This window comes from Streptopelia decaocto (genome assembly GCF_964273445.1).
Source record: "Streptopelia decaocto genome assembly, chromosome: 3".
Lineage (NCBI taxonomy): Eukaryota > Metazoa > Chordata > Aves > Columbiformes > Columbidae > Streptopelia > Streptopelia decaocto.
In genome coordinates, this window is record NC_138656.1 from 107345346 (window position 1) to 107370148 (window position 24803).

General features: G+C 38.9%; 1 protein-coding gene across 1 annotated transcript; it reads left to right on the forward strand.

Moving 5' to 3' along the window:
- Positions 1 to 20144: 20144 nt before the first annotated feature.
- LRATD1 (LRAT domain containing 1) lies at positions 20145 to 22066 on the forward strand. The gene is made up of 2 exons (XM_082048093.1): positions 20145 to 20274; positions 20919 to 22066. The coding sequence occupies exon 2, from the start codon at positions 20956 to 20958 to the stop codon at positions 21808 to 21810; it is 855 nt and encodes a 284-aa protein (XP_081904219.1). The 5' UTR covers positions 20145 to 20274; positions 20919 to 20955; the 3' UTR covers positions 21811 to 22066.
- The last annotated feature ends 2737 nt before the right edge of the window (positions 22067 to 24803 follow it).

The following is a 24803-nucleotide window of genomic DNA, read 5'->3' on the forward strand; positions in this document are numbered from 1 at the left end:
TTTACACACTTTAAATAATTAGAACAGAAATCTGCATTAAATATAGTCACTTCTGAGAGTGGAAGACAAAGAAACACACAATGCTGCCACCATAGTGTGGAATAGGGGGTATTTTGTAGTTAGGTTTTGTCTGTGTATTTTCATGTTTTGCTTTATTTTGCATTACTTAGATTTGCATTTCCCTGTATCCCTCATCTTCACTGGCTTTTCATTTATTTCCATTTATCTTCTGAACATATATATTGTCTCCCTTGCCAGTGCCTCTCAATTTCTTGGAATCACTGTTATATTAAACACTGGAATTGATTACTGCAGTTCTTCAAAGCATTTTGTCATGTGGCATGGATGGAAAATACCAGCGAGATCAAAAAAAAAAAAAAAAACAAAACAAAAAAGCAGCAAACTCATAACCAATCATTACTTCAGAGTAGTTACAATACTCTACACAATAACTCAATAACTCAATAACTTCAAGACATTAGCAAGGATACAATTTTTGATCTCAGTTTTGAACTGCTATTAAGCTCAAAGGGAATCATCAATCAGGGTTAGGAAAACTGAGTCTTTGAAACACACTGTGTTCTTCCTGAGGCATTAATTAACTTTTTACTGTATTGTTTGTCAGGTTATCAGTTACATATAACAATATCACCATTGATAATCTTCTGAAGTATAGGTCACCATTAGTTAATTATGCATTATCAAATCTAGGCTTAATTTCTATATAGCAAAACAGACCTTCAAAATGGATACACAGACGTCCTTGAGCTTGAAGTAAATGTGGATATCTGGATCAGACTAGGTATGGTGATTTTGGAAGATAATCACCCTGATCTAGGGACACATCTAATTCCCAGCAAACACCTTCTTTAAAGTTCTATGTTTTTAATTAAGTTTCTATTTATCATTTTCTCTATTTAAGTTCTTCATCTTCCGTACTGCAGCATAAACGGTCTTGCAGATAATTTTATTAATGTTGCTATTATCAATAAATTCCAGCAAATTTCAGCTTGTAAATTCTTCTTCTGGAAGTATTCCAAGTTAAAGTGTGTCCTAAATTAGTGGCAATTTCACTGGGTTATTAACACACATGCAAATGAACACACATACTCATGCATGTAACATGTACACAATCAGTCATCCAAAATGACCCACTATTAATTAAAAAATATATACTCTTGAATGCCAGTTTTCAGTCTTTCATAGCAAGAATTTATTCCATTTGGATTTTTTCTTCGTATTTCACTTCTCATGAACTCAGAAATGAAAATTTGTTTATATTTTTGGGTTGCCTGCCAAAAGAGGTCAGTGGATTAAGTGTTCCTTTCTGTAAAAGCACGTAACATCTAACAGCCAGGTGAGTCAGCGGCACAGCTCTGCACTGCTGTGACATACTCAGACCTGATGTGGTATAACACCATTGGTCCACTGAGTACTGTACCTCCAAATGGAATAGAAAAAATAACCCTTCTTTCTTCCACAATCTGAAGCTAAAGACCAAAGAAGAAGATAATGATAAAACTAAAAGCTTCAGTCCAAGCACTGTAAAGAGTCAGAAAAGAGAACAAATGCCGAGGGAGAGGAAGTACTCTAAACATCAAACAAACATTTATGTTATTTTTAGCTGTGCTAACACAAACCAATCCCACAGGTAGATACAAACTTCAGTGCAGCCTGTAATACCAGTTATACAACCCTGGATTACCACTGGTTCTGCATAGAGTGCATGGAGTTTACTATAACATCTTGCTGTGTCTTTGTGTGCTGTGCTCCAACTGCTCTAGTAGCATCATTATCATTATTAGTTCTAACATTCCCTAAACATTTTCACTGCCTCATCTATTTTATGACTCTTGCAGTGAATATATTCCATTGTGATTAGTAAAACAGAGGTATTTAGAGAAGTATTTATGGATTAAATTCTATTAAAATTTTAAGAAGAGGATAGTTCTAAGAGTGCTTGTTTATTGTATGAGAAATATCAGCCACAACAACAAAATCAAGAAAAGCAGAATGCACCAACTCCAACTGCCTAATACTTATTTCTTATTAAAACTCTCATAATAACTCTGCTGAATTCCAGTCTAAATACACATAAAGAAGTCTGAATTCATGTACATGTGTTGAAAACAATGGAGCTATAGTCATTTACACCATTTCAGGATTTGTCTCACATTATGTTAACACATTTAGTATTTTTCAGTCCTGACTTGGAACAGCAGGTGTTGCTCTATGAATCATGAATTATACCCAATTACTTTTGTTTTCTATTGTGGAATATTTTTCACTGAGGCTTACAATGAGAGTAAGTCTAAATTAAATCTTAATAGACAATAGTCTCATTGTAGGTAGAATGGCTTGAGTCACAAGTAGCTTCACTGAAATCAACAGCACTGATCTCCATTGCCTTGTAATGTAAGTTATATCTTTTCAAAGCAGGCAATGGACACTATATATTCATTTAGTACTGTTCTGCTAAACAAGTTTATAACAAGGCAGAGCTACCACAGTCTTTATGTACTACCTGTTGAGGGTTAACCCTGGTGGGCAGATAAGCACCACACAGCTGTTCACTCATTTCCCTTAGCCCCAGTGGAATAGGGGATGAAGAAAGAAAGAATAAAAACAAGAAAACTTGGGAGTCAAGATTAAAAAAAAAAAATAAAAATAAAATGTTTAATAAATAAAAGGTAAGTGGAAGAAGAGAGAAGAAAGCAAAACTAAACAAAAAACAAAACAAAACAAAACAGGTGTTACAAAGGCAACCACTGACCATCTCCCACGGGTAGACTAAAGCTCAGCCAGTTGTGCAGTGAAAGGTGGCTAACCTCCCTAAAGCCCCCTCTTTTCCCTTTTATTGCTGAGTATGATGCTATATGGTAAGGAATATCTCTTTGGTTTAGCTGGGATCATCTGCCTGGTTGGGACCCCTCCCAGTTTGTTCTCTGGGATAGGGCAGAATGAGAACCAAATAAGGTCTTGATGCTGTGCAAGGCTGTTTAACAAAAGCTAGAAGACTAGTGTTTTATCAGCATTTTTTTGGCCACAAATCTAAAATACAGCACCATATGGGCTCCTTTGAAAAAAATTAACTCTACCCTAGGCAGACCCAGTACAACTGAGTATTATAAATTGGAATGATTCTTCTGATTTCATTGCATTTAAGATAAAATGATAATAACTGGTGAATGAAGTAAGAATCTAGTTTACACACTCTAATGTTTACCTCTGTGTTGTTTGAAGCTATGCTGCTTAAACTATGATATTTTAAAATAATTACCATTTATTCTCTCTTCTCAATTTAAACTACTATTATCCAATTTCTAATCAAACTGTGAAAGAATTACTACTTTCATGGGTGTTCCAATACATCCTGGCACTTTTTTCTGGAAAAAAAAAAGCAGTCAAATATCTGTGGTGATAGATTACATGTATACAGCAAATGAAACATACTGCACACTTTAATTTCTGTATGTCTTAGCGTTGTTGAAGAAAATCCAGCAATTCTTGTAACTTTAGATGAACACACATGTTCACTAAGAATATAATTTAAGTTTGTTTCCATGATACTTTTGAAACAAGGAACTAACTTGAGCTCTGTGCCATGCTCTGAAGCACCAGTGACTGGTCTTCTCTGAAGGGCAATCTGGGCACATGGGTCCACCCCAACTGACTTCACAGACCTTAGAACATGAGACATGCTGAGAAAAGAGGGACCACGCTGCTAACATAGATATTTTTCATTTCTAGCTATGAATATAAATAGGAGAGAGATCAGAACTGAATGTAACAAGAAAAATGGACACAGCACCTTAGAGGGGCTGTTGGTAGTGATGTGGGCAGAGTGCTGTTAACATGTGGTAATTCTTCTTCCACATCCTAATTGGATTATGTGGAAAGGAGTTGTTCACAGGGGCACTACCACACCTCCCAGTACTTCCAGCTTCAGGGCTGACTCACACAGGAGTAACTGTATTGCTTTTACAGCTACAGCAACATCACATCTCTGTCTCTGTGGAAGGCCACCAGGTGAAGTCCTACAGCATTATTGCAAATGAATCTTAGATTTCAAATTACTTACAGATTTTAGGAAACATTAACCCTTACAATGATCATTGATTCTAATAGAAGAAAAAAGGCCATCTACAAAGGCACTGCATCATCTTACATAGAAACACACTGCCTTTTGCCAGCTGATGGTTGGAGCCCAAAATACTCCTTTAGTATTAATTTTCTGTTTAAGTGGATTATTGTTGTTAATTCCCAGCTTGAATGGAAGCTCAATGTCTATCAGATGTTTTTGCTAACTGTGATCAACACTGTAGAACCCCTAAGAGTTCTTTTTTTATTGTAGTCATGTAGAAATACTACGGCCAGGCTTTTACTACTACATGCTGCTTATGTTTCTTTGACCAGTTTGTGCAGCTGTAATACTGTCTTCAGAATAAAAAAAAATAAAAAATAAAATAAAAAAGAATGTGATATATATTTTAACTCAAAGTGGAACAGCATTTGTAATCAACTTTCCCTTTACCCAACAACCAAAAAAACCCCAGCTTCCAAACCAGCAGTCTTTGCACTAACTGTTCACAATCCTTTATTCCCCATACTTCTGTCTCTCCCTCTCCTGGTGGCAGGCATCATAACTCTACCTGTCGCATTTCAAAACACATTCTTTAATTGGTCCCATTAACCATAATCAGTGAGACATTTAATTGCGTCTTCTGCAGTTCATCAACATGTTGGAGTTGTGTTTCATTTAATATATGTCAAACCCCTACAGAAAGTCCAGTTACTATACTTCACTTTTCTGTTTATTTTCTAGTGCAGTATGTGTTATAACGTGCTGCATGCTGAGAATTCTCAGGTTATAAAGTACAAAACCACAATCATTGGTTAAAAGCTTCTGGCGATTGCTCATGCCTCTCATTCCTAATGCATCAGTTAAATCTTTGGAAGAAAATTGCAATGCATGGAGATTTTAGAAAATCCACGTGGTTTATTTGTTTATTCACATTTAAATGTAGAAAACAATTTCACACATTATTATTCCTATTTAAGCCAGAAATCTCTCAAACTGTGCAGAAAAATGAAAGGCAGTGTTACAGGAATTAATATTGCATCTAATATGAATCTCTTAGTAAAATTAAAGATGAAAGAAACAACATAAAAATAGCATTAAAGCTGAGACATCAAAACACAAATGCATGGACACTCTGAATTGAGACTGCCATTTCACTTTTTTTTACAGATCTTTTGTGCCTAGGTGTTGTAACAAAGGACTACACAAATCCAAAGCACTTTTGAACCAAATTCTTGCACCCTTTTACGAAAAAAAAAAAAAAAAGTATATATATGTACATATAGTTCAAGAAGTTTATTAAATACCCAATCACTTACCAGTAACTTACCGATGCAGGAAGGTAGTAGCATAATATACTACTGAGGCTCTCTGACACTTCATATTACAAATCCCTGTTCCCATAGCTTATAATTTTGCAAAATATTAGTGATTTGGGCTGAAATTTTCTATGACAGATACCTGCCTGAGGCTGTTTCTTTGGTGGACAATATTCAAACAAACACCTGAACCATTTGGGGGAACAGAATTAACATACAAAAGTGTTAGCTACCTTATTTTATAAAGCTGAAGCATGCTTTGAAGCCCTGACATCACAGTTGTAGTCAGGGTGCTTTATACCATCTTTTAAAAATATACAGAAATTTGACCAGTTCTAAAAACTTGAAAAGAAAAATATGAACTCATGCCTACATAATCTGGAAAAAAAATTGCTAGAACTTGTTTTGACCTAACACAGTTCTCGGTGCTGTGCACAGTATTGCACATGTTCTAGGCCTGACCGACTTAGGATACTGCACATCACTTGACCATATATGTGTCACCCCAACTAGATGAAAGAGGACACTTTGTCTCTCGTGGTTCCTGCATGTCACAGGTCTGCACAACACTTCCTATAGCTTGCTTGTGGCTCAGCAGGAAAGGCTGGACCAGGATGATGTTAACTAGACACTGAACTAGAAGGCAAAGAACCAGAATCTCCTGTGTGGTTAATTAATATCCTGCTGGCAAAAAGAGTCTCAGAGTGATCAGTGTCAAAAGTAACCATTAAACTTAGCCACCTAATCTGAAATACCAACCCCCTTCTTTATTTCTGGAATGCTGGGTACCATAAATCTTACTGATCTAAGTCTATCTCATAGAGTAATACAATAGCAAGGTCATTTTTAAGGGATAGAGAGACCGCTGCTGTTAAGGAGATGCCACATTACTACTAAGGTAATTAGTGCTGAAGCGTTATATGTGCTTGATGCCCTGGGTATCTATTTTGGTGAGAGAGTAATGGAGAAAAAATAAGCCAGCAACCAAATGAATGAATACTGATGGATGGGGATGATAACCTGGCAATAAAAGACAAAGAAAACTGAAACACTTACTTTGTTTTTGCCTCACCTTCAGCAGGCAAGCCTACTTATAGCCCTTCACTCATACCACCATGTTTTGGAAAGAATGACTGCGTAACAACAGGCAAGTGATTACTTGGAAAAACTGGATTATTCAATCTATGTAGCCTGAAAAGTTACCCAAATCTGTAGAAGAGTTGGCCAATGTAATTATAAAGCTGTTTAATAACTATTAAAAATCATGGCAATAACAGATCAGACCCGTATTTAAGAAAGACAAGGACAACTTAGGGAACTATCAGGTGGACACACTAAGTGCAGTCTCTGGTGGAAAGGAGGATGTATATCCTCCTGACATCCATCCTAACATGACCATGCAAATGACAAGGCAATCAAGAACAGATTTACAAAGGCAAATCATACCTGGCCAACCTGATTGCTTTCTATGACAAAATGATTGACTGGGAAGATAAGGGGTAAGAGTTCCTGTGACTCTCACTCCACTAAGGCGGTGCCTTCCACCACATTCTTTTTTGGAGGCTGAGAAAGTGTGATGGGATAAACAGTCTCTTAACTGAATTGAAAACTGGCTGCACCACTGGCCTCCCTGGCAGTATTCAATGGCTTGAGGTCTAAAGGTTGGTAACGAAACAAGTATTCTAGGGTTTGAAAGCAGTGACAGTGCAGTTCAGTATCTTCTCCTGGATTATGAGGCAGAATGGTCCCTCAGGAAATTTTCTGAAGTGTTCGACACACCAGATGACAGAGATTCAGCTCTAGGGGCCTTGAGAAAATTGAAGAGTGGGCCAACAGAATATTTTTGAATTTGAAGAGGGAGAAGTGCTAAATTCTGTGGGGGGGATAGAATAGCCTCATGCAGCAATACTGCCTGAGTGGCACCTCCCTAAAAGGACCTGAGGGTTACAGAGGACATCAAGCTATATATGAGCAGAAGTGCACTGCCAACGTGAAAAAGATAACGTGCATATTGGGCTACACTAGTAGAAGTGAGGCCAGCACTTAGTGTGTCAATCTACACAACATTGACAAGGCTACAACTGGAGTACCATGTCCAGTTTTGGGCTCCACAGCTCAAAATTGGTGTCAAGAAATTGGTAATGGTCCATTGGAAAGTAAAGAAGCTGTTCAGGAGCCTAGAACATTTGCCCTACAATAAATGGAAGGAAGTGTTCAGTCTGGCCAAGAGGAAGCTTCTTTGTAGTGGCAGATGATTTAGCAAGAAGTAGCTGTGACAAGTTACAGCTTGAGAAATTCAAATTGGACATTACGAAAAACTTTCTCATTATATAGAAAGCACAGCACTGAAGCAGTCTGCAAAGTGGTGAAATCTCTATCCTTGCTAAGACATGGTTAGAAAAAGCCACAGCTGGTGTATGTCCAGGATTGAAATTAGCCTCACTTTGAGCAGGAGGTGCATTAGATGTACTGTCAGATATCCCTTCCAACTACTACTTCCATGAAACTAGGACAGAAAAAAAACCTCCTGCTGCTAAACCTTAGTACTTCCAAATAGTGTACTTCAGGAAATTTGAATTGCCTAGGAATAAAAATACAGCTGGGATATCTTTACTAATAATTTCCATGAATACGTCCTCCATTATTAAAAGCTTTTACACTAATTATGTTCACAACTCCTTTTTCACTCCATTTGCACAAACGAATTTTACTTGAAGGAAGATTCAATGAATTCTAACTACTGGACATCACCTATGGCAAGTAAATTTCTCCTATGTAGAGGATCATCTACTACTTATGTCTTATTCAAACTCTCTCTGGGCAGTTAGAGTTCCCTTCAGGAACTTTGGGTCTTTCAGTTTATACAGATGGACTGCTTGTCAACAAGATATTTATTAATACAGAGATCTTCTAAGAGAAAACAAACAAAAAACCACCAAATATAATAACCAAGGCAATCAGTAAATTGAAGCAATTTACAAGACTCACAGATTCCAAAATGTTAAGGTCAGAAACAGGGACATGGGAAATCATCTGTCAACATAATGGTTTCACATAAAAAGTTATAATTGGATGAATCAACAATGCCACTCTGTTGCAAAAAGGCCTAGACCATACTGAAAAGTATAAACAGACAGCCTGTAAACAATTCTTCTGTTCTATTTTGCTCTGTTAAAGCCACAGCTGGGTTTCTTTTTCCAATTTTGGGGACCATAGTTTGTGAAAGATGTAAAATTGAAGGGAGCTCAGTAGAATAAGAACAACTGGCATTCTAGAAAACATAACTGCAAAGAAAAAAAAAAAAAACCTGAATGAATTATGATCATTTAATCTAAAAACAAAAGAGAAGACTAAAAGGGGAAATTCTTCAAATACAAACATGCTGCACATAGGAAAAAATTAATAAATTATTTTCCTTAACCTAAAATAAAATTAAAAAAAAAAAACCACACAATAAATGATAATTTAAAACTTCAAAGAACTTTAAAATTATGATCAGAACTTTAGAAAATAATAATACAATGATAAGAATAGTGAAGTGCTGAAATAGATTTTCTGGAGTATCATGGACTCTTGAACTGTAGAGACCTGCAAAACAATGTCCATGATCTACCAGTGCTACCAGATCTAACCATTGCTGACTAAGACAGCAGATTAGATGATGAATTTATGAAAATGTTTCTTTTTATTTTTCCTTTGACTATATGGAAACCAGTGACTTTATTTGCTCCATAAAATACACAGAGTTTTGAACATTAGATATTGCAAGCGTTGCATTACTTTCTGTATTTTTTTCCCTAAGGGTTAATAATTTTATTTTTAAAAATATGGAGTTTTATTTTTGCTTTGGATTTGTTTGGGCTTATCTTTCTTCCAGCTATCCTGTACTGGTGGTAATTTATCCCAGACCCATGGAAATTCATACTTTTTCATCTACACAGAGGACTTACCAGAAGAGTTTGAATTGTGTGCCTCAAACAATTTCATACCATAAGTATTTTTTACAAACTTCTACTCATGAGCAAAAGTAATAGTCAAAAAATTCAATATGAAAACAAGAAATAATTTCTGTTCATAGAAATTACTCAACAAAATATTTTTGCTCAATCAATATAATTGATGAAATAGTTCTTTTTTCATAAGTTCTTTCTGAACAGAAGAAAAAAAAGCAAAACGGAAAATAAGAAGAAACAATGTGTCAAATAAATGATTCACTAAGAATCATGAGCCCAGTTACAGCTGAAATGAACATATGTGACTTACACCATTTTCAGTTTAATTTGCTACAGTCTGTTCTTCACAGACTCTTTCCTATTTATTAGCTTAATTTATTTCTGTAACCCTCAACTACCCACATAATAAGACTTCATCATATTTGGTGAGGTGAGGTTATCAAATCCAAGTTCTCATATACAGGTGTCTCTGGGGTTGCAAGGAATTATCTGTTTCTGGTCTTGGAAAAACATTTAATATGTCCATACCATGCATGACTGTAGTCATAAACCCAGCTCACATGCTACTGTCAGGACGGTTTATTAGAGCAGCTACATTTTTTTTCTTTTGGCAAATACTCTGTGTACCAAGAAATACTCAGCCATCAAAAATATTTTTCAAGTCCAAGTTAAATTCGGCAAAAGCTTTCAGTCCAAAAATACTCAGTATTTTTGAAGATTCTAAATATTTTGTTTTGACATAAGCATTTAGTCTTTCTAATTAAGGGATAAAAAGTCCCTCATCTTCCAAAAGAACTTTTCACTTGCCACCTACTTATGATTTATATTTAATTATCTATCTCTTTTTTTCAAGTAAAAAGTGTATGTTTAAAGAAACCACTCTTCAGGTCAAAACCATTTGATTTAACTGAAAAATACTTTCTTTCACAGGTTAAATTTTTATTTGGGTTGTTTTTCTTAATATCAGGTAAAGTTTTGAATGCAGCAAAACTCATAATCAGCTTTTTTAAACTGAGCTAAAAGAGTCACTGGCCACATCAGGGCTCTATAATTGTGAATTTCATCATATCCTGGACAGGGGTTTACCATCTCAGCCTCAGGTGAATATCTCCCTACAAAATGGTCACAGAACAACAATCTGTACAAGCTGTACTCAGGGACCAGAGTTTCCAAAGGCCTTTTATCCCTAGAAATTCTCTCACACTCCGCAAACACAACATGGGACTGCATGGGCCCTGCTTTTACACCCAGAACTTCATCCATATTGTGGATATCACACCCCACCCCCAAACTTGATGACGTTCAAAATAGTATAATTCTTACAGCACTGTATGTGAAACTTCAGTGATGGTCTAGGGAACTGGTAAGAGGAGTGAAATGAGCATGCAGTTATATTATTTAAATTCATTTCTGTTTGACAGTACCTCCATATCCCCTGTTTGCTGCGTTTCAGTTACATGTGCCCTGCAGAGATGTATTAACATCACTCGTTTCATCTACTGTGTTACACTGTCTCTCCAGACCAGCACTAACATTGTAGCACTACTGTCTTTCATGTCCTAAATTACCATCTAGCTATGTTCCCTATATTATTTGGCATCTAACTCTTCTAGTACAAATTTATATCCCAGGAAAGGTCTGAACAATCCTCAAAAGAAACAGACTTGTGAGAATTACTGTGAACAAATAGACAGCCCTTGCCCTATATAACTGTTATCAGGCAATGCAGAAGGTAAAGGGAGGTGAAAGAAGTAGGAATATTCCCATTTACATAGGGCAAGTAAGCAGAACAGAGATTAAGGGATAGAGCCAATAATGGATTTAAACTTCTAAAGCAGGATTTGGAGAAAATTGAGATGTTTAGGTAGAAAACTGTAATCTGAAAAACAAAGCAACAGCTGCTGCATAAACTTGGAAGCACTTAAGCCCAAGAGAGACTGTAGATTTGAGTTTACAAGAGGTGAGTACTTTTCACTATAGGCATGCCTGAAGTACTTTTCACTATAGGCATGCCTGGAGTTTTCTGAGTGTAAGCACCACAGCACCTCTCAAGAGTGTCCCGCTGTGAACTCCTGCTAAATCCCATGGGGTCCTCCCTGAGGCTCTCTGTTCTGCTCTGCAACACCAACCATCCACCACAACACAAAATTGTGGTTTTTTAAGACACACCTATCACAAATGGTGATGCACTTGACCACTCACATTGTAATCTGCAGGCAAATCAGAAGCCAGTTATCAGGAAAGTAGAATCCAGTTCTTTTTTTTCTGCTTTGTAGGAAAGAATGAAGCACCTATTTTTGGAGAAACATTCTCATCTCAAGGCTATTTCCATTTTTACCTTAAATAGTCTTTGAAATAGAGGAACAGAAATAGAAACCCAGGTTTCTTTGCCTTCAGGTAAGTACTCTAATCATTTAGTTAAAAGTTTTGTTTGTGTTTCCTTGAATTATTTTCTTAACAAGGGTAAGGTTACAACATGATGACTGGAGAACAGCCAGATAGCCTGTAGTGTCTGAACTGTAATAGCAGATACACTTAAACTGAATGGCAGAGATTTGAGTCACTGTGGATACATAGGGAACTGAACCCAGATTTTTCACACCTAAGATGAGTAATGTGACCATGTTTTAAAACAGAAAAGTGCTTTTAGTTCTTTCACTTTAAATAATAATTGATGGCACCAGCCTAGCTCTCAGTGACATGACCAGAGTCACTAAGAGGCTTTGTAGCACAGCTGGGAGTAAAACGAACAGGCACAAAACCAGTCTTGTCTCAAATAAGATTATTTTTATTTTATTTTCAGTACATTTTTTCTGTACCAAAATCACACTAATTTCTGCCTTTTTTTTTTTTTTTTTTTTTTTTTTTTTTTTTTTTTTAGGGGGAGATGGAATTTAAGGTGAATTACTATCATACCTTATGCAACTTATCCTGAGCACATGCAAGTCATGCTGCATCTTCTAAACTTAGGGATAAACATAAATATTGGATGGCTTCTTCTGTTATTATTGAAGGAACAACACACCTGAGTAATCTGAGTAAAATGGGCTGAGTCTACACTTACTTATGCACTATACATAAAGTAGTTGGTTAAAAAATTTAGTATGCTACATCTCTAAAAAAACTTTTGTAAACAAGAGGTTTGTATGAATATGATCACCAAAAAAAAAACCACACACAAAAAAACATGACAGGGTTAACCTACAAGTCTAATTAGGTCAGCCAAACTTCTACCTGCAAGAACAATATACATGAATAGGCACTCCTTGTATTTGAGACCCAAAGTTGAGTTTAGAGGTTGGAAAAATGCTTTTTGGAAATTATTACTGGAAATAGGAAATATTACTGGAAATTTGGAAATATTACTGGAAATTTTTGTTGAGCAGAAACTTATTTTTAAAAGCATCACTGTGCAGCCTCGATGATTTCACTCAATACTTATACACCTTAGCAAATTGAATGCATTCTAATTGTATACATTGTAATTTCTAGGCATCTAAAGATGTATTCTTTCTTTGAATGCACACAGAATTCTCATTGGGTTCAAAGGAAAAATGTGTGCATGTATCTTGTGACAGCCTTTTCTGTGTTATAGGCAGGATGCTGCTGGCCTGGCAGTAAAATTGATAGGAATTTTGAATGACTTAGCTCTCCAGGATCAGGCTCTGTATTTGAAAAAGAAAAATAGAGGTTAACTCCAAAAGGTATTTATATATAGCAAGGTATGATTCCCTTACTGAATCTAGTTCTGTAACTCAGTCAACATCATAAACCATGAGAGTGAAGCTCGAGCATTTTATGAATAGCAACTCTCACACAGATTGAGTTTCTTCTTTGTTACCCAGTCAAGGGGTATTTGATATTGCTTATAATATTTAGAAAGTAATTTTCAAGTTCAGGTATTGAAAGCCTCACAGATAAAAATATTTTATAAAATATTAACTAGCCTAATAGAAAGAAGCATTGGGTGCTCATTTTATTTAAACACTTAATTTTCGTGGGAGCCCTTCAGGGCAGCAGAAATATCATACATATTATTAAAAATTAGCAGAATTATAATAGAATATAGTTGCAGAACAACGACTTAATAAAGGATCCTGAAGCACACATGAAAAAGGACAGGGACAAGAAAATAACCCTGTTACAATACATGCAGGCAAATTGTAGGTTGCCAACAGCTTTTCAATTAACAACAAAAAAAAGAAAAATATATATATAGTGGACAATCTCTCTAGTTTTAAAGGGGAAATGCAAGAAATCTTCATGTCTTACACTAGAGAAACAAATTTGTCTTTTGTCTTTCAGGAGCTTGGAAAACAGCTAACAGTATAAAAATAATTACTGAACTGATATGCACTTAGATGCATACATATTAATTATTTCTGATTGGATGATTTAGGGACAGAGCTAACACGTCATTAGTGGAGAGTCATACACTCTTTTGTGTAGAACCACTAATTTAGTCCTTATGGTCAGATATTTCTATAAAGGTTTCCGATCTAGGAAAGAAATTAGGCAAGTTCTGCCTGTAGCTGTAAAATAAATGTAAGTTGAAGAAAGATATCAAAGTTGATTTGCTATGTGACAGCAGTCCATCTAATAAGGTTGCATTAGAAGACAGTTACAAATACTTATTTTTTCTTTTTTTTTTCCTTTTTTTTTTCCCTATGAACTGATTTTCTGAAGCTACACTATTTTCTGGGGATTTTTTTTTTCTGTACAAACATTATAATGTCATTTTTATTTTAGACTGATTTGTAGCGAGAGCTAGAAGAGACTGTGGGAGTTTTCCTACTAGGCTGCCATTATTATCCTCCTTTCATAGAAGGAACAATGTAACCTTCTTTATTAAAGCCATGTCAAAATCATATATTCAGAAGGGACCAATACTCGTGACTGTTTCCATTTCAGAGCACCAGCTCCAGAGTGCCAACACCTTTAAAAAAGATGTTTTTCATCTGGCACATATTCAACATCTTGTTACAGCAGTGCTGTAAATTTAATCTCACCCTGAACTACATGATCACAAAATCAGCTATAAAAGAAGTTGAAGGAGTAGGCTGTTGGGGTTAAAGTTCGCTATCAATTGGAATCCTCTTATTCATGATTAAATATAATGTGAAACTGCATCTTTACTGAAAATACCCTAAACCCTGAACAAAAATTCTCACACTGAACCTACTTGAACCAAGATATAATTCAATTAGCAAATTTACAGTCAAGCTTACTTTACCAAAAGCTTTCAAACACATTGACACTGAAAAACATATTCAGTGGCTACAATCACTTAGCAAGGCTCACCACATTGCTAGACCATATTTTATTTTATTTCCTTAAAAAAACAAGAAGTAAAATAAAATTGATGTAAACATTTAGACTATACTCCTGAATGAAACAACAGCCTGCCTAAGTGTAAATATTCTGCTACAAATAAGCAATTTTTTTCCTATTTGACTGTGGTCACGTCTGCTTAGAGGGTTTTGTTGTTGTTGTTTTGTTTCTTCTATCTCTATATGAAAATGGTGGCATGTCACAGCATTTTGGAATGTTCAGAATAACACTGAGAAGAAAATTACCATAGAAATACAAGGATCAAGAAACAAGATTCACTGTTAATTGTTCTAACTTTATGCTCATCAACATCCAATTCTGCAAAAGTTCATAAAGCGTATTGTAATCCTGGAGACGGTTTCTTTGCATATCGTAGTAGGGAATTTGAGATTAACCTCCCGCACCCAAAAAAAAAAAAAGCCTGTACGTTCAGTTTCCATTCAATGTAGAGAGACAGACATCTAAATGAAAATCTAGTCCCTCAGCTATTTTTCTTTCATACTCCAGTGAATGAATATGACACTACTGTCAGGGCCCTGAGTGCACCAGCAAGATCTACAAGCTCTTCCCTCGCCTCCTCAGGGTTTGCTGCCTGTGTTCAAGATCAGCTCTGATAAGATGAACCTCAGATAAGATGTCTGGGAGAAAAACAAAGTTAATGATGAAGAGCTTTGAGAAGGCGTGGATGGAGCTTCAGCCCCTTACATGGGAGCTGCATGGAAGCTCTGGCTCATGCATAGGCCAGGCTGCCTGTGTTGGGGTGGCCTTGCACGGCTGCTATGACCTCCTGGCTGGGCCTCAGCTGGCCTCAGTCCCCAAACCCTGCTCTGCTCCTTTTGTCAGGGCACTGGGGGGCTGCACTTGGGGGTCAGGGCACCCCCAGTTTCCCACATGCTGCCTGTGCCCGGCATCCTTCCCTGCTGCTCCCTGACAGCTGAAAAGTTATAAGGCTTCCCCATTTGGGATCTTTTCTATGTAACCATCTTCCAAAGATAAACATGTTTAAAAGGAAGGTAGTTTCTTCCCATCCATCCTCAAAATCTTTTCTACTGTAATATCTTTTTGGTTGTATCACTTGATCAGGAAGCAGAAACTAAGTCTGGGGTCTTCACAAGTGTTAACTGACAAAAAATATACTTGGTCATGCTTCCACCTCTCCTTCAGGAGATAAGTCTAAACAGTTGCCTACACAGGGCCAGGTCACAGGTCCAAGGACAAGAACAGTATTATTCATATTGTTAATTGATAGCATGGCATTTGAAAAGCTTTGGCACTGGTCAGCTGCTGTTCTTCCATACAGGTTACCGATTAAAATGCATTAGGAATAATTCCTAACAGGCAGTTTGAATTCAGCCACCCAGTTTTGGAGTTTAGAGAGTTCAACTGGACAATTACATCATCATACCATACCTCAGGGCCAGAGAACAGCTCCTGGCCAATTTTACTTACAAGTGACCCTATGAATGCAAGAATCATGAAGCCACTAGGAGCCAGGAGAAGAGCAGAAAAGCGGCAAAGGGAAAAAGTGCCTTCTTGACTAGGTTCTCACAGTTTATTCTTCACCATCACCGGATAAAAATGACAGAAGCTCTCCATAGCTCAAGGATCAAAATCTCAGAACTCTCTCAGACTAATTACATGTAGAAACTGTAGCTATGTAGCGTGCCTGCTGTTATGCAGCTGGCAGAACACACTTGAACCCAGAATATCCCAGACCTGGGCATTATGGCCTTGCCTTGTTATGAGGACAATATGTATGCAAAGCTGTTTGCAAAAAGTGAGTAACTATACCGTCTACATAAATTGTGGTCCAGATCACACGTTTCTCAAAGGACTAATATTTTATGTCTCTGAGGCCTTAGATACACTGAGACAGTAATGAAGGTGTAGGCACAGAAGAAGTACACATGGAGTACGCTACTTTAGAGAATTTCAGGGGAAAAAGATCCTTCCTGCTACCCTTTATGTCTAGGTGCCTATGGGCAGACCAGATTGCAATCTGAAATAGAGCTGAGTTTCTGGGCATCTGAGATTCAACCTTAACAAAATTGTGAAGGACAGATTTCTACAATCTATAAAAAGTTTATAATACATATGAAAGTTCCCAACATTATAATAATATCTTTTAGTCTCTGGTTGTTTATTGAAACATGCTTTCCTAAATTTGTTCCTAATTTTTTCTGCACAAATGTTATCCACTCATTCAAATCAACAGAGATTTCAGCTCCACTTTTAGCAACAGGGGTTCAAGGCTCCAAAGCTCAGCTCAAAGCAAGATGATAAGAAAATTTTAAAAACAAGGTTTAAAAAATAAGCTACTGAGTATCCATTTTTGTACATACTTTAAGAGTTTTCTCTGTATTAAATTAAACATAAATGTAACAGTGACAAAATGCCGAGGATGGAAAAGGCACAAAAGTTTAAAAACAGCATAGGAAAAATATAAGTTCACTCCCTCAGAGAAGACCAGGACAGAAGCAGAGATGATTATGCTTCCTATGCTCAGAATGAGGAAAAATTGTTAGGGTTAGTAACTGTGGGCTAGGGTTAGTGACGTGACATATTCGCATGTTCTGGTGCAAAGAGAGATTATGACCCTGGTTAATGAGGCTGAAGCTGGTCAATGGGAGTGTGAACAGATTGATGCTGCACTGCCAGTGCCACAGTCTAAGAGCAGTCAAGCCTGCACTCACTGCCTTGATAATAAGCCTCCATGAGCTCCCGTAAGTAAAACATCTAAAGGAGATGATAAAAATATTAAACAAAATAGCTCAGGCAAAACAAGCATCTCCAGTAGGCTATGGCCCTACAGTTCTGTAGACACTGTGTACTGCTTTTGTAACATCCTCTAACATCACCAGAAGCCTTCAGACTGAGAGGTTTATTGCAAGCCATTGATTTATATAATCTCTACCATTTTTCCATAGTGTCCTTTAATCATAATTACACATAAGTATGCTTATAAGTTGTGAGGTTTTGTTTTGTTTTTTAAGGCAACTTCTTGATGCTTCACAATTTTAAATTGGAATTGAAGAGAAATTGAAAGAAAAGGTCCTTCTGGAGGGATGGAGGTAGAGCATGAAGCACTGATGAGACAGAGCGTGCAGCCAAGAGACCTGAAATGGAATAAGAAAACAGGTGTGTTGAATGGAAGTCATGGTGAGATGTGGATTGTAAGGGATTGTAAGTACTTCAGCAAGAGGTGGAACACCCTCATTTGAGCGGACTTGCAAAAGCATGAAAGACATAAAGAAAACTGTAAAATTTGGCAGGAGATAGTCCACCTAGAAGTGCAGAGCCCTCCTTAGAGTCAGACTCCTTCCTTCTGCACCTGCAGTTTACAGAAGCAGTCTGTTCTCCACTACTTTGCATGCAAAAGATGAAATAATGTTTTGTTTGCTTAGAACTATCTAAAAATTACTCTACGTAGCCTTGATGATTGGCAAATGTGGGAAGTGCGAACTGTGCAAGTGCAACCCAAAAAGATGCAGATGGGAAAAATATAAAGCGTTTAGAAAACCAAAACTGTTGGTGAAGGCTTACGGAAAATGGCCTTCAACTTGGACTAGCTTTAACAATGAAGCACATTAACAGTTATAAAAAAAAAAAAAATCAAAATATTTAAACACTGTTTTACAGCCTTAACACTAAACCTATTAGAGTGTTTTCATAATTTAATTTAAAATGTTGCAGTTGGTGAAGGTCATGCCATAAAAGAACATACAATTTCTGACAATCATTAGAAAAGCATTTACACAGTTTCAGAGATTAATAACATCCATCTGTTATGCTTTGTCCTGTGAAACGTTTAAATGCATATATTAGAATAGAATCCTTTTTTTATATATTTTTTAAAATTCAAATTCACTCTACAAAGCCTGAATGCTACATGCTTAACTGCTGTAAATCAGCTTAATTCCTGTGAATCTCATGCTGTAGCCCCTGGGTTTATGAGACATGGAAAGGCTGTAACCATCAACAGATTAGTATAACTGCCACAGTGAAAAATAACTGATGTCAGTCTTTGAATGTCATATCACTAAATGCACTTGTTTTTTTCTCTTCCATTTATGTTGCGATGCCTTTGCATATGTTAAAAAATAATGAGAACAAAAAAATGTTCTGGAAATACAGTCATATAAATATTTGAATGGAAAAATAAAAGGGTCATTCCAAGTAAACACATCTAAGAAACTCAGTATTTGACTCATATGAACTTAGGTACACAACTTGTACTTTGAGAAACTGGAATTCACTATATTTATTTAAGGATGTAAGTCTCTCTGTTATGAGAATAAAGTGATGGCATTTATTGTTCTCAGTTAATTAAACCTGAAGACTGGAAAAAGGCCAGCAGTGAAGAAAGATATTATCCACAAACACCAAAAGCAGAAATACTTATGTCTAGATGGAAAAACTATTTACACTGTGAAGAAAGTAGTAAATTTACTTCTGGATGAAAATGGTACTTTAATATGATTCACATATAAACCAAAGAATGTTATTAGACTTTTTCATGAAGTGTCTTTAAATATTTAGATTCTCACTTTTCAGAAGTTCTCATGATTAGAGCACAGGATTAAGAACTCAGAAGAACTGGGTTACAATCCCATCATTGACACTGCTTCCCAGGGAACTGGTGGACAAATGTTTCATGTTCATAACTTTCATTTTCATAATGTGCAAAATTATGTGTAAAAGTGTGTATTGGTATTAACTACTACAGATGATAGATTTTAGATTTTAAATGTTTTAGGGAGAAATGGACTGCTGCTGTCAGGCAGTCTCATTTCTTACTTAAGACAAGTCATAGCACGTCTTCCAGTTACATCTGAGGACAACCCATGATTGCTGATGGTGAGAGACAGGCACCTCCTTAGAGCAGTTTGTGCTTCCCTAAACTAGGTTGTGCAACAGGCAAGAGGAACAGCACTCTGGAAATGCCCCGTCTCTCCTGACCACAGGGAAGCCCAGGTGATCACCTTAGACTGCACAGGTACCACCTGAGGTTGGTAAAGTCAAGTGAAGGCCATCGCACCTACAGCCCCAAGGGACAGAGCAACTCTTGAACACGTGCAACCCTCCACCTGAAACCTGGCCGGGATTTTTTTAATGGTAATGACTTTTTTCTTTTCATTTTTATTTCTTTTTCGGTGCAGGTGTCGGTCGGCAGCGGCATACCGCGGTAGGCACTCTCTTTAATCCCCTTCCCACTGGAAAGCCCTGCTTGCTCACACCGAGCCACGAACATGCCGCAGCCCCGGGGCCGGTCCGGGGGGCGCCCGGGGCCGGCAAGGCCCTGCGAGACGACGGGGCCCGGCCGGCCAGTGGCGCCGGGGAGCCCCGTTGCCGCCACCACCGGGCGCAGCGCGGCGCGGCCAATGAGCGGGGCCGGGGCGGGCTCGGGAGCGGCGCCGCCGGTACTTAGGTTCGCCGGAGGGGCCGGGCAGCCCACAGCGGAGCGGGGCGGTGCGGGCAGAGGAGCTGGGCGCGCAGCGGGGAGGACGGAGCTCACCTCCTCTGCAGCGCCCATGGGGACAGGACGACTTTAAAGGAGTTTGGGAGGGTTTCTGGCGCTGGGAGACTACGGGTACGGAATGGGGCGAGAGGGACCCCTGGGGTGGGGGATCGCTGATCGCCTGCTCTTTGCCTGTTCCTTGCGGGGTCTCGGTTCGGCTACGGGGATCGGGCAGGCAGGTGTGCCAGCTTCGAGTCCTGGAGCTCCTCCAGCCGCCTTCCCGCGTACCGCGCTGCCCAGTGCGGCTCCGCTCGGCTGCGGGCAGGCGGAGGGAAGCACTCGGGACCCTCCGGACCAGCCTCTCCCCACTCGCGGGAGCCATCTCCCCTTGCAGAGCGGGGAGGGGAGGCTCCTGGGGCAACTCTGGCCCCCCACGCAGAGCTGTCAGCCGGCGAGGAGCTGCCTTTTCTCGCTGCTGGGGGGGGTCGGGCGCTCCGAGACAGCGGGGCTCGGGCAACCCAGCCCGGCCCGGCGACCGCCGAGGAGACGGGATCTGCACTGCCCTGCATCCCGAGAGCCGGGGGAAGGATCCGTGCTGGGAGTTACTCCCTTGCACGGGCTGGAGGGAGGGAAGGAGCGGGGGAGGGCTGGTGAGTTAGGGCGGAATCACTGAAGTCTTTTGTATGTGCCTTGATTTTTTTCTTTCCTTCCTTTCCTCCGTTTGCACTCCCCTTTTCTTGTTATCTCTGTCCATGCCCAACCCACCCTTCCTTCAGATCCGGCAATTCCTGCCCTCGCCTCGCCCTGTCATTGATGGGAAATCAACTGGATCGCATCACCCACCTGAATTACAGCGAGCTGCCGACCGGGGACCCCTCGGGGATCGAGAAAGACGAACTGCGCGTCGGGGTGGCTTACTTCTTTTCGGATGAGGAAGAGGACCTGGACGAGCGAGGCCAGCCAGACAAGTACAGCGTGAAGGGCTCCGGCAGCCCTGGCCAGGAGACGCCCACCCACCACCTCCACCACCAGCTGGTGCTGAACGAGACCCAGTTCTCCGCTTTCCGTGGCCAGGAATGCATCTTCTCCAAGGTCAGCAGCGGCCCCCAGGCTGGGGACCTCAGCGTCTACTCGGTGTCAGCCCTGCCTGCCCTCTGCAAGCCGGGGGACCTGCTGGAGCTGCTCTACCTGGGGCCGTCGGAGCACCCGCCACCGCACTGGGCAGTGTACGTGGGCAGCGGGCAGATCATCCACCTGCACCAGGGGCAGATCCGCCAGGACAGCTTGTACGAGGCGGCCGCGGGCAACGTGGGCCGGGTAGTGAATAGCTGGTACCGCTTTCGCCCGCTGGTGGCTGAGCTGGTGGTGCAAAACGCCTGCGGGCACCTGGGCTTAAAAAGCGACGAGATCTGCTGGACTAACTCCGAGAGCTTCGCCGCCTGGTGCCGCTTTGGGAAAAGGGAGTTCAAAGCCGGAGGGGAGCTGCAGGCTGCTGCCGGCACCCAGCACCAGCAGCAATACTATCTCAAGATCCACTTGGCCGAGAACAAGGTGCACACGGTGAGGTTCCACAGCCTGGAGGATCTAATACGTGAGAAGCGCAGGATCGATGCCAGTGGCAAACTGAGGGTGATCAAAGACCTGGCTATAGTGGATGAGAAAGAATAGGGAGTAGCAGGGCTACATGGCTATCTTCCTTCTGCCCTACCTGGGGAGACCAGCTTGCCACAGAGCCAGGAGACTGCACCCTCTTCCCATGGGACACAAGTGGATGCAGGATCCATGGCAACATTCCAGAAAACCAGCATTCTTTACACCCATAGCCAGTGTTTTGTTTGTCTTTCAATAGCATTAATGCTGAAAGAGCGAGAGAGAGGAAGAAATGAGGGGGGAGGTGCAGGAAGGCTGTTCTCAGAGTATGTGGACAAAGTCTCTCCTGTCAATTGATGTTGACCATTATAGCAACATGCCAATAAAATTTCAAATTGAAATTTTTTTTTTAATTTTTATTTCATGGTTTTAATCCATGATAAGTTTTAAACATCTGGGGCCATGGATGTGTATCTAGCTAAATGAGTTTCTAGCTAATATTTGCCTTGCAGCCAATAAAAAGCATCAGTCATACTTTGCCAGCTGGGGGGGAAGGGAATGTTGGGGGTGCAGGAATAAATGCCGGTTTGTTTGATTGTTTGTTTTTTCAACACTGTTGCTTCAGCCTATAGCTGCAACCCAAATTTTGTCCCAGCCAATTCTGGCAAGATATTAACAAGGGAAAATGCTTTCACATTTCTGGTTAGAATCTATCACATTTAAAGTATTCATCTTCTTTGCTTTCTGTTTGCAGCTCTCTGGTGAATATCACAATGCATAAGCTCTTTCCACTACTTCCCACCCTCCTTACCTTTTTGGTTTTTTTGGAAAAAAAAGTTGGTGAGCAGCTGTTTTACTGAAACTAAATTCACTGTTTGCAGGAAGTGGTGTATTTTGGAGAACAGTATACTGAGTGTTGCTCCTCAAAGATCCAGCCTCTAGGATCTCATGCCTGAGCTGTGGATTTGTATCACTGTAGTGATTTTCACTGCACCACTGCTTCAATACCTTTTCACGCACAGATCAACAGAATCCTGAAAGAAACACAATAGATTTGAATTCTGCATGTTGCCTCTTTGAAACAGCAATTTGTTGCATATTTAGAGTTCCACTTAAAGATAATAGACGTAATGTGGCCAAATTCATCTTGCATTTCAAATTTCAAACAATGAAAAATCCTGTTCAGTCTAAGTTTAGGCATCCACAGCTGCATTTAAAAATGCCTTTTGATGTGATGTGAGCAATGCCTAGTCTGTATTTCAAATCCTGTTCACTCATTGCTTAATTTTAAGTCTAGAAGCAAAAAGAGCAGAGTATTAAATATATATTTAAATAATCTAAACAAATTAAATATACTGGCACATTTCTAAATCTGTCTTTTTTTTTTTTTAGTTATTATTCTGAGCTGCATACAACTTGTAATAAGCATTTTGTCTTTGCATGTCTCAGTACTGGAGAGAAAATGCATTTGTTTTTGTCCCCTCTTCCTACATCAATGTCAAATGGCAGAACAGAAGTAATACTCCTCTTCTGTATATACAATACACTCCACCCCCTATCAATGTACTGTGTCCTGACTCCTTTTTATATTAAACAGTGTCATGAGCAACCTTGTTGCAACAGTAATTTCATTTCTACAAAGCATTTACCTCCCATAGCTGAAGCTGTAAGGGTGGAGTGTACTTAACTATAGTGAGTGTCAGCATAAATATATATTAAAGAAAAAAAAAAGTATCTGCACCCCCTCAGTGAAGGTCATCTAAATGACTTTGTGTTTGCTGATATGCTTGGCAAAGTTATGTGGTAATAGGCAGTGTTACTTTTATCCCTTCCCCTAAAGTACTTTGGTTACTACAACATAGGGCAAAGATGTGAAAAGTGAATTGTCATAACTGTCAAATCACTGCTGCCATACCCTCAAATTACAACACACTTTTTAGTAAACGTGTAGTATTTTAGCTTTATATTGGCAATAGTTTCTGTCAGATAATTATAGCTTTTTTTCTTAATGTGCGGAGTCCTCCACATAGTATTTGTGTATCTTAATTATTATACTGCATTAGATCTCCCAAGCTGTCTGTTAGAACTGATTTCCTTATATCACTTGGTGGGAACACTGTGAGATTGCAGAAAGGCACTGGCTTTACACCGAAGGCATTTACAAAAGAATAAAACTTAAGTTGTAGGAGAAGGAAGGGTGGGCAAAAGTGTTTCATTTTGATTTCCCCTTATAAAAATACGCATTAGAGAACTGAGGTTGGAAGAGGCAGGAAAAATTACATGAAGAGGGAATAAATAACAGAATGTTTATGAAGACAGGAAGAATGAGGTAAGGTCACATTATTTTTGATTTCTGGAATGCTTTTATTTTTCATATTGCTCTTAGATGAATAATACAGGACCAGAGAGAGGATCTTTGCAAGAACAACTTTGCATGTTCTCACTAGTGAGAATTTAAAACATACTGACTTTAAACTTTTCACTGTGCTTTCCAAATATACCATTGCTCTGTCTAAACATCCATTTTAACTCTGGGTTTTTTTGGTAATGATTTACTAACTTATTTCATAAAAACAAGTTTTCCTTGTTTTACCTAGATGTAGAATGGTATTTTGTAGTATATAAAGTGATAAGAACTAGTCTAAGGTCATATGTTCAAGCTCTGTTAGAAGTCTTTGGCATCACTCAAAATTTATACAGATAAAGATAACAACAAAATTAAAGCCTCAGTCCTTTGCATAAAATCTGGAGAAAATGTATTGCAAAAAATCACAGAGGGTGTTAACCTGGGATGTATTATTGCAATGACTATTTTCAAGTAGCAGTCTGTTCTTAACAACAAAGTTACCCATGCAGATTTTTTTTATTTTGTCTTTCACTAGTTTTCAGTCCAGTTACTGACATCAATCTGGTCCTGATTCATAGTCCATTGAAGTTAATGAAAAGGCTCTCACTGACTTAAATGAGCTTTGGATCAGATTTTATTGTTTAGGAAGTGGCTAAAATTTGTGGACCTTGAGAAGAAGTGAGATTTAAGATGACATTTCAGAGACTAGTAAGTCCACCTTTCT

Bases quoted from the DNA above. Each gene is read 5' to 3' on its own strand.
- LRATD1 (XM_082048093.1), top strand. From the start codon at position 20,956: ATGGGAAATCAACTGGATCGCATCACCCACCTGAATTACAGCGAGCTG.